This window comes from Procambarus clarkii, chromosome 53, assembly GCF_040958095.1.
Source record: "Procambarus clarkii isolate CNS0578487 chromosome 53, FALCON_Pclarkii_2.0, whole genome shotgun sequence".
Taxonomy (NCBI): Eukaryota; Metazoa; Arthropoda; class Malacostraca; order Decapoda; family Cambaridae; genus Procambarus; species Procambarus clarkii.
Genome location: NC_091202.1, coordinates 3957716 through 3968463, shown reverse-complemented (window position 1 = coordinate 3968463; position 10748 = coordinate 3957716). Strand labels below are relative to the sequence as shown.

The 10748-nt window shown below is 37.2% G+C and overlaps 1 protein-coding gene across 1 annotated transcript; it reads right to left on the bottom strand.

Annotated features, from left to right (window-relative positions):
• Positions 1-6264: 6264 nt before the first annotated feature.
• Positions 6265-10508, bottom strand: LOC138352336 (procathepsin L-like). The gene is made up of 6 exons (XM_069304718.1): positions 10410-10508; positions 9770-9922; positions 8111-8317; positions 7564-7755; positions 6982-7147; positions 6265-6529 (listed from the first exon to the last, which is right to left on the bottom strand). The coding sequence occupies exons 1-6, from the start codon at positions 10506-10508 to the stop codon at positions 6321-6323; spliced, it is 1026 nt and encodes a 341-aa protein (XP_069160819.1). The 3' UTR covers positions 6265-6320.
• Positions 10509-10748: the final 240 nt, after the last annotated feature.

Genomic DNA, 10748 nt, shown 5'->3' with positions numbered 1-10748 from the left:
CGAGGGCACTTGGTGTCAATTGCCGGCTGGAAAGATATTGCAAATCAAATGCAATATCTTTCATAGACAACTGGGAACACTTCTATGGAAGAAATGAAATGTATGCTCGTGATGGGGTGCATCTATCGAGAGCTGGGGTTGTTGCTGTTGTGAACTCGTTGGAAGAAGTGGTTAGAGGTGTTTGTTTGGGTTTAAACTGTTAGTAGATAGAGGTATGGGAATTGATTTGGAGGAATGAGGTAATAAAAGTACGTGTTTGTGGTAGTGAATTGTGAATTGGCAAAATGATCAGGGAAAGAGAAGGGCCTCAAAATAACAATTCACTTAGGATATATTACACTAACAGTAGAAGTCTAAGAAATAAAATTAACGAATTAAATGCTCTTGTCTGCACAGAAAAAATAGATATTATTGCACTTACCGAAACGTGGATGAATGTAGAAAATAGAGAACTATTAGCTGAATATCAAATAAATGGATTAAAACTATTTCACACAGATAGATATATTAGACAAGGAGGTGGAGAAGCCATATATATTAGGGACAATTTGAAATGTAGTCTCAAAGAGGGAATCAAAACTGAGCCACACACAGAAACTATTTGGATAGAATTAAACGAAAAAGCTAATAATATTATAATAGGAGTTATATATAGGCCACCAAATTTAGAAAGAATGGAAGCAAAGCACCTATGGGATGAAATATCTAGAGCATCTAGATCTAACAGTATTTATGTCATGGGTGACTTTAATTTTAGCGGAATAAACTGGTTGAACAAAACAGGGAATAGTGAAGCAGAAGATTTTCTAGAATTAATTGACGATTGCATTCTTACGCAACACATTAAGGAACCAACACGGGAAAATAATATTTTAGATTTAGTGATAACTAACAGGTAAACACAAATTAATGACATCGAAATAGGGAGTGAGCTAGGAAACAGTGATCACAAAGAAATCAGATTTAGCTTAGAATGGAATAGACCAGTAGGAGAAAATTCTGTTAAAGTGCCAGATTTTCGAAAAGCTGATTTTAATAGCCTAAGAAATTTTTTGGGTCAAATTGATTGGAAAGTCTTGGGTATGGGGTGTGGGCCGGTCTTGGAGCGAGACATGAACCCAGCGATAGGTGACTTAAATGGGGATTTCGATGTGGATTCAATATATAACTTATTTAAGAATATTTTAAACAGAGCACAGGAACGTAGTATACCATACAAATTGAATAGATCGAATACCAATGACCCAAAGTGGATAACAAAGAATTTGAAGAACCTTATAGGTAAAAAGAGAGCTTGGTACAAAAGGATTAAAAATGGGGAGGTCACTTTAAGACAGGAATTCGTACAACTGGTTAGAAATGTTAAAAAAGAGATAAGGAAAGCAAAAAGAAACTATGAAGTTCGCATAGCAGGGCAAGCAAAGACAAATCCTAAAGTGTTTTTTCAGTTATATCATACTAAGACTAGGGAAAGGATAGGTCCATTAAAAACTGAGACAGGTCAAATAACAGATAGTGATGAAGAGATGAGTAGTATTTTTAATAAATATTTTGTATCTGTATTTACTAAAGAGGAACTTAACAATATGCCTTCAGCCGAACAAGTCTATTTGGGTGGGGACGAGGACTGGTTGACGAGTTTAGCAGTTACCAGGGAGGATGTTCTTAAACAAATAGTAAAACTCAAACCAAACAAATCCCCAGGGCCGGATGAAGTGTTTGCCAGGGTGTTTAAAGAATGCAAAGAGGAGCTTTGTGACCCACTGTCAACCATATTTAATAAATCTATAGAGTCAGGCAGAGTGCCAGAGTTTTGGAAAGTTGCTAATGTGATACCTGTTTTTAAGAAAGGAGATATATCACTTACGTCTACCTATCGACCAATTAGCCTAACGTCTATTGTGGGAAAGTTACTCGAATCTATAATAGCAAATAAAATTCGTCTTCACCTTGAAAAACATAAATTAATAATTGAGTCGCAGCATGGTTTTGTAAATGGCCGTTCATGTTTAACAAATTTGTTATCTTTTTATTTAGCACACTTGAGGCAGTTGATAGTGGTAAGGATTGTGATGTTGTGTACCTTGACTTTAGCAAAGCTTTTGATACAGTGCCACATGAAAGACTGATTAAAAAGATAGAGTCTCATGGTATTGGGGGTGCTATATTAAGCTGGATTAGGGCATGGCTATACCAAAGGAAACAGAGAGTTAGTATAAATGGAATCAAGTCAGAGTGGGAAAATGTTGTAAGTGGAGTGCCTCTAGGCTCTGTCCTGGGACCTCATAAGAACATAAGAACAAAGGCAACTGCAGACGGCCTATTGGCCCATACGAGGCAGCTCCTATTTTTAGCAGCGTTAGTAACAAGACACCTGGTGTGGTTCTCAAGCTATATCTTGCTCTAGTTAGGCCCCATTTAGATTATGCAGTTCAGTTTTGGTCGCCATATTATAGAATGGATATAAATTCACTTGAACGTGTCCAGCGTAGGATGACTAAGTTAATTCCCCAAATTAGAAATCTTTCATTTGAAGAAAGATTAACAAAGCTTAAGTTGCATTCACTGGAAAGGCGAAGAGTTAGGGGTGACATGATAGAGGTTTACAAGTGGATGAATGGACATAACCGGGGGGATATTAATAGGGTATTAAAAGTATCAACACAGGACAGAACACGAAACAATGGGTATAAATTGGATAAGTTTAGATTTAGGAAAGACTTGGGTAAATACTGGTTCAGTAACAGGGTTGTTGATTTGTGGAACCAATTGCCGCGTAACATTGTGGAGGTGGGGTCCCTCGATTGTTTCAAGCACGGGTTGGACAAGTATATGAGTGGGATTGGGTGGTTATAGAATGGGAGCTGCCTCGTGTGGGCCAATAGGCCTTCTGCAGTTGCCTTTGTTCTTATGTTCTTATAACCACCCAATCCCACTCATATACTTGTCCAACCCGCGCTTGAAACAATCGAGGGACACCACCTCCACCACGTTACGCTGTAATTGGTTCCACAAATCAACAACCCTGTTACTGAACCAGTATTTACCCAAGTCTTTCCTAAATCTAAACTTATCCAATTTATACCCATTGTTTCGTGTTCTGTCTTGTGTTGATACTTTAAATACCCTATTAATATCCCCTTTGTTATGTCCATTCACCCACTTGTAAAGCTATGTCAGGTCACCCTCTAACTCTTCGCCTTTCCAGTGAATGCAACTTAGGCTTTGTTAATCTTTCTTCATATGAAAGATTTCTAATTTGGGGAATTACCTTAGTCATCCTATGCTGGACACGTTCAAGTGAATTAATATCCATTCTATAATATGGCGACCAAAACTGAACTGCATAATCTAAATGGGGCCTAACTAGCGCAAGATATAGCTTGAGAACCACACCAGGTGTCTTTTTACTAACGCTGCGATTAATAAATCCAAGTGTCCGATTTGCCTTATTACGAACATTTATGCATTGATCCTTTTGTTTTAAATTCTTACTAATCATTACTCCCAGATCCCTTTCGCAATCCGACTTCGCAATCTTAACACCATCTAGCTCGTATCTTGTAACTCTATCATCATTACCTAACCTCAGAACTTTACATTTATCAGCATTAAACTGCATCTGCCAATCCTTTGACCATTTCAAAACCCTATCTAGATCAACTTGAAGTGATAGTGAGTCCTCCTCCGAATTAATTTCCCTACCGATTTTCGTATCATCAGCAAATTTGCAAATGTTGCTACTCAAACCTGAATCTAAATCATTTATATATATATTATAAACAACAGAGGTCCCAGGACAGAGCCTTGAGGCACTCAACTTACAACATTTTCCCACTCTGACTTGATTCCATTTATACTAACTCTGTTTCCTTTGGCATAGCCATGCCCTAATCTAGCTTAATATAGCACCCCCAATACCATGAGACTCTATCTTTTTAATCAGTCTAAATCAGCCTCTGTTGTTTATCATATATATAAATGATTTAGATTCAGGTTTGAGTAGCAACATTTGCAAATTTGCCGATGATACGAAAATCGGTAGGGAAATTAATTCGGAGGACTCAATAGCACTTCAAGTTGATCTAGATAGGGTTTTGAAATGGTCAAATGATTGGCAAATGCAGTTTAATGCTGATAAATGTAAAGTTCTGAGGCTAGGTAATGATGATAGAGTTACAAGATACGAGCTAGATGGTGTTGAGATTGCGAAGTCGGATTGCGAAAGGAATCTGGGAGTTATGATTAGTAAGAATTTAAAACAAAAGGATCAATGCATGAATGTTCGTAATAAGGCGAATAGGACACTGGGATTTATTAATCGAAGCGTTAGTAACAAGACACCTGGTGTGGTTCTTAAACTATATCTTGCTCTGGTTAGGCCCCATTTAGATTATGCAGTTCAGTTTTGGTCGCCGTATTATAGAATGGATATAAATTCACTTGAACGTGTCCAACGTAGGATGACTAAGTTAATTCCCCAAATTAGAAATCTTTCATATGAAGAAAGATTAACAAAGCTTAAGTTGCATTCACTGGAAAGGCGAAGAGTAAGGGGTGACATGATAGAGGTTTACAAGTGGGTGAATGGACATAACAAAGGGGATATTAATATGGTAATAAAACATAAGAACATAAGAACAAAGGTAACTGCAGAACTTTTGGGTGGCTTAATCTTCATCAATCATCAATCAAAAAGTGAAGGTTCTTGGAACCATTACCAGTACCAATAGCTGATATTGGATATCTGTGGATGGATGGGGTCTTCATGGTCACTAGCAGTTTATGGCTCGCAGGGCTCTTAGTGGCCAGGTTGCAGTTTAATGTACAAGGCAATGTGTTATACCTGAACAGAACAACCTTGTTAGCTCAGTACCATCAGGATAATCATCTTTTTCTCGGAATTCCATTTGTCTGTCAGGTATTTTGCGGTGGAATTCTGGGTAGCGGATTTTTTTCTTCAGTATGATGAGGTTATTGTAAAAGTTTATGGTGATGGCATGGACATTCATAGGGTGCGGGTATTTGTTGTTACAGATTATCTTGTTACATTTGTTGGCCAATGGTCGTCTGATGTTTGTGATGCCACTGAACTCGCTGGGCGGAATGAAGAGAACATACCAAGTACTTTTGTCATCGTCGTCGGTGGCAAGGCCATTCTCGATGGAGGCTCTAAAATCGGAGTCATTTTTGTCAGAGTGGGAAAATGTTGTACTTCAAGACTCTGTCCTGGGACCTCTATTATTCATAATATATATATAAATGATTTAGATTTAGGTTTGAGCAGCAATATTTGCAAATTTGCCGACGAATAAAAAATCTGGGTTGTAATAAGCACGGAAGAACACTCACTATCAGATCATGACGATCTACATAGCGTTTGAAGTGGTCAAAAGATTGATAGATGCAGTTTACTGCTGACAAATTTAATGTTTGGTAATGATGATAGTGTTACAAGATACGAGTTAAATGATGTTGTAATAAAATGCAACTAATATATGACGGCTGTATTTAAGACAAGATACTATGGAGAATTCATTTAGTTATTTAAGTTTATCCGTTCCGGGTGGCTTGCCATGCGTTCTAACCACTTGACGTTATATACTAAATGAAGCCATTCATAATAAATATAGTCAAACAGTAATGTGAAGGAGACCTTGGTTTTATATATGATTTAATTATACTCAGTCCTGGAGAATCGTTTTTTATCCATTTTGGTCTCCTGACTGGTGTTATAAAGATTATTGGATATAAGTTTTACAGGGAAAGAGAAATTAGGTGAAATGTGACGAAATTAGAATGAGTTAGCCATTTTGTATGGCTAACTATTGTAAATAAAAGTTAGTAGTAATTGGTGTCGAAATTTCCGACAATTCATTTAGGAATTGGTTCATAATGATCAAAATGTTTTGCTTATTTTTATTACGAAAGAATATAAAGTAATACATGACCTCAAAAAATTTATCTCTTCCAACTGAGTCCTCTGAGTTAAATTCATTGAAGATTCCATTATTGCAGAGAACCTAATTATTTTGCCTGCCTTCATAAGGCATGCAAATGGCAAATGTGATTCAATTTATTACATCTCTCAAATTAATTAGATGAAAAAAACAATTAGACAGCAGATAAAAGGTCAGTTCTAAGTGGACACGTAACTAATGCTGGAAGTTAGTAGTGAGCAGCAAGACTGGCACACTGGGTCTCCTCGAGTGTTACAACAACTCCTCGAGTGTTGCAACAGTAATCATGCCACGCTGGGTCCCCACGATACAAGAGGGAAGGAGGCAGCAGTAACAATGCTACGCTGGTTCCCCACGCGTTTATACAAGGGGGAAGGAGGCAGCAGTAGCAATGCCACACTGGTTACTACGGTTCCTCATCATCTTGATGTAGCCTTCATCACCCAGAGTTGTACCCCAAGAGTTCTTCACCAGCCAGTAGTCAGTTCCGTCCTCCGTAGTGCCATAACCCACAACCAGAACACCGTGGCCAAGATTCGTTGAGCTACATCCTGGCTCGTCATAAACACCTGTAATATATATATTCATCCTTCAATAATACAATATTTAACAAATTATTTGTTCAGAACCTTTCATAATTCCTACAAAATAAATAAAATTCCGAATTTAAAGGCATTAAATTAAATGGAAGAATAAATACTGTTTTACAATGTGGGAATTGTCGATATGGTGAGTGAGACCCTATTGACATGACAGTGTGTGTGAACATGACACTTTCTAGTAGAAAACATGATGAATACTTAACGCACTATGAGAAAGGATGATATATTAAAAAACTTTAGAAAACATTGCAAATATAAGAAAGACCCGAGAATCGTTAAAAAATAAAGATCTCATACAATATAAGCAATTTATATACACATATGGCGAACATTTCACGTTTATATGAGCATGCAGAAATATACTGATCACCTTCAGTAAAATGTGATCTATGTATACATTTACAATAAAAAAAACTTACCATGATGGTAAAACTGGATTGACCCGTGTGAGGCATCAATGGCAACAGATACTGGTCCAACTGTGGCAACAGCTTTCTTCAGTGCATCTTCACTTCCCTCGCGAATATGAACAAAGCCAGTCACTTTAGCACCAGATTCTTGTTGTTTATATTGACACTTTCCTTCCTAATAGAGTAAGGTTACAATATTATTATGTACAAAAATATGAAAAACATATATATACTTATAAGTTCGAAATATTTGCTTATATTATAGGCAAATATGTTATTTGTTCAGAAACTTTCATAATTCCTACAAAATAAATAAATTTTCGAATTTAAAGGCATTAAAGGTTATGCGAATGCTTATTATTCTCTCTGTTAAAAAGTTTAAAGCCAGTTTTAAATATGTAAAATATAATTATCATTAAAATCAATGTGTCAATCACAAAAAAGCAAATATTACGAACTCTGTTGACCAAACCACACACAGACTGCAATATTTGCAGACTCCTCATCAGCAAATATTACAAACTACTCACTGTTTAAAAGTTCAAGACCACATCCCAGGTAAAATATAATTATCATGAAACGTGTATTTACCTTCTTCTTGTAAGGATAAGAATCTTCAGTGTCAATCCCACCATTGTCCTCAATGTACTTGAAGGCAGCTGTCATCAGTCCACCGTCACAGCCACCATTGCCGTACTTGGTGGAACAGTCAATCAAGTTCTGCTCAGAAAGGCTCACCAGCTTACCCGTCTGGCGGAAGTGTTGACCTTCCAGTGACCCGGTCTGTGGACCACACAAACATTACTTTGTAAAACATCATCAGAACTTGTAAGTTCTTTATATGATCATTATTATTATATGAGAAAATGTTAATATTTGCTCATATTAATATTATTTAATATCTAAGGATTTAATAGCACGCAACTCATTAAGTAATTATCTAGGATAATAATGATACTAATTATCAACCTTAAGTCTGCATAAATTTACTTAAGAATTTTCCTAAATATTCAACTTTTTGATTTGTATAAAATAATAACAATAAACCCATTAAAAATTAACTTCACATGTCCAAGATGTCATTAATATTTCATATAAATAACACTACAAACAAGATGAGTTAGAAGATAATACTCACAGCTGAGAAGGCCCAGCATGATCCACATTTTCCCTGGTCCTTTACCGGGGTGACTGCTCCCTTCTCTCTCCAGTCAACAGTCTTGGGAAGGACAACATCATCATCTGGCTCAATGTAAGTGGAACCATTGTACATGCTGTTTAATCTGTATCTTTCTGTGTGGTTCGCATGGAAACCTGCCATTGTTGACAAAAACTCATCCTGCAGCTGTAAGAAATATTTTATTTTATTACATCACATAAGCAGGCGATAAGTCACAATAACGTGGCTGAAGTATGTTGACCAGACCACACACAAGAAGTTGAAGGGACGACGACGTTTCGGTCCGTCCTAGACCATTCTCAAGTCGATTCTCAATCAACTTGAAAATGGTCCAGGATGGACCGAAACGTCGTCGTCCCTTCAACTTCTAGTGTGTGGTCTGGTCAAAATCACATTACTGGGCATTAGGGTGTAATTGAACATATGAGTTTTGTTGTTCTGAATGAGATCAGGATACAGACAATACACAATGTGATCACATTAACGTGATGCCTCAATGAGAAAAAAAATCAGTAGGAGCCAAGAGGACTTGAACCAATGCTCAGTATTGGTTCGAATACAGGGTTTCAATCCTCTGAACCCCAGATGATTTAGTTGAATCCCAGGTTGCCATGTCGCGGTGTAGTGGCCTAGAGGCGAGCCTGTGAGGATCCATCGCATTGGATAGAATCCTCTTCATGGCTTCTTAACAGTCGAAACCCAGTCTTCATGTCCATAGTTGAGGATTGTAAGAAAAAGATAACTGAGATACAGCTGAAAGGTCATACTGTGAAATTCATATGTATTCCATTTCATGTTGGAATAGTGCTCAACGAGTGGCGGATGACTTGGCCAAACGTGCCACATCAAAACCACAAGTTAACATTGAATGTGAATTCACAATGAAACAAATAAGAAGCAAAATCAGAAATATTCAGGCAGAAGTGGAGAGAGGTATAATGTATGAGAGAAGTCAAACCATGCAACACTACATGTATGTGAGACAGAACACCCATTTCACTTATGGTAAAAGGAGAAATGCTTGGAGTGACTCTGTACATGCGGCTCAGGCTTGGGTACAAATATTACTGGGAATATGGGATAGGTGTTCATGATAACGACACGAAGTGTAAACTATGTGGTATGTTAAGGTATCACACCCTTGCCCATTACGTTCTTGATTATCCGTTGATTAATGTATATAGAAACACTGAGATAAGGACTGTTCCTGAACAAATAGCCTGGATGTGTCACAACGGAAAGGTTGATGATATTCTCGAGAGATATAAGAATTTTGCACCAAGATTAATCTTTTGTTGAATTATCTGCATGTCTCTTGCATATTGTCTATACAGTATACCTAGGTCATAAATGTATTTATGTGTACGTCTGATACCATACTACTTGTGTAAAGGAGGAAATATATCTTTATCTCTCAGAATGTTTGGTAATATGTTTATTGTTTGTGATGTGTGTATATGTATGTTTTAACACGATGTACTGAACGGAGTGAGAATAGCTTGAGATACCTCATCCCTTTGTGTGTATTTTACCTCAATAAACTTATTTCAATTTCATTGCTTCTTCTGATTTTATCATGCAAACAATGCTAACTAATTAGAAGTTTATCCTACTTACCATGTCACCAAACTTGTTCATCCTCAGCCTGTACGACTTGTGTCCTGTTGCAAACAGCTTATTGTGTGCAGCAATCTTGTGTCTGTTCTCCATATAGATGTTCATGCGGAACGAGTCTTCAACATCAGTGGCGTATTTCTTGTCATGTTCAATCTAAAAAATATTTTTTCATAATTACACTATTTCTTCTAGCCGGTCTCGGGAGGCAAGACAAATGGTTTTAAAAATATATGAAGATGAGTATATGCAGATGTAATATAGTTGCTACAAGCACAATAGTTTTTTTAGATCAGTACAACAGCAACGGTTGTTGACGATATAAACAATGAAAAGAAGTTGGCAAGGAACGCTTTAGTTCACCACAAGTAGCATCCATCACCTCCGACTTTACTGACTGCACTCAATAAATTTCTTCACTGAAGTGACCAGTGATACCAGCGGGTTTGCAGTCAAAACAAATATAACACCTTTATTTGCAAGAGAAATCTATACATGAAACTTGATACGCTATCACAGTGTTCTCTCACACTAATTTTAAACCTAATGTAAAATGATGGCAACTGTTACACAATAATCCCCTAAAACATGTTAAAGCTTTCTTCTTAAAGAACACTTAAAATAATTGTTGTTACGTTCTTACCTTAAATGTCTCCCACTCTTCCTGCACAACAGAAGAGTAAGGTACTGCAGATATTGCGGCAAGAGCGGCCACCAACACTGATGCTGCCAAGTACTTCATCTGGTGGGAAAGACAAAATAAGTATCATAACAGTAACAATTTCCATAATATTTAACATCACTTTAGTGAACAAATCAACAAGGACCGTGACGAGGGTTCGAACCTACGTCCGAGAGGATCCCAGACGAGGCCTTAATCGACTGAGCTGCGACATGGTAGAAGAATTGCAACCGGAAGTTCTACTGACCTTACTCGGATCCTGCAGCCTCTCCGAGACACAAACCAGGATTGTACACAATT

What these genes read in the sequence shown, in the direction of transcription:
- LOC138352336 (XM_069304718.1), bottom strand. Translation starts at nt 10,508, where the DNA reads ATGAAGTACTTGGCAGCATCAGTGTTGGTGGCCGCTCTTGCCGCAATA. An exon ending in CATGCTGGGCCTTCTCAGCT is followed by an intron (nt 7,756 to 8,110) that starts GTGAGTATTATC and finishes TGTGGTCCACAG; the next exon opens with ACCGGGTCACTGGAAGGTCA. An exon ending in CTTATCCTTACAAGAAGAAG is followed by an intron (nt 7,148 to 7,563) that starts GTAAATACACGT and finishes TTACTCTATTAG; the next exon opens with GAAGGAAAGTGTCAATATAA.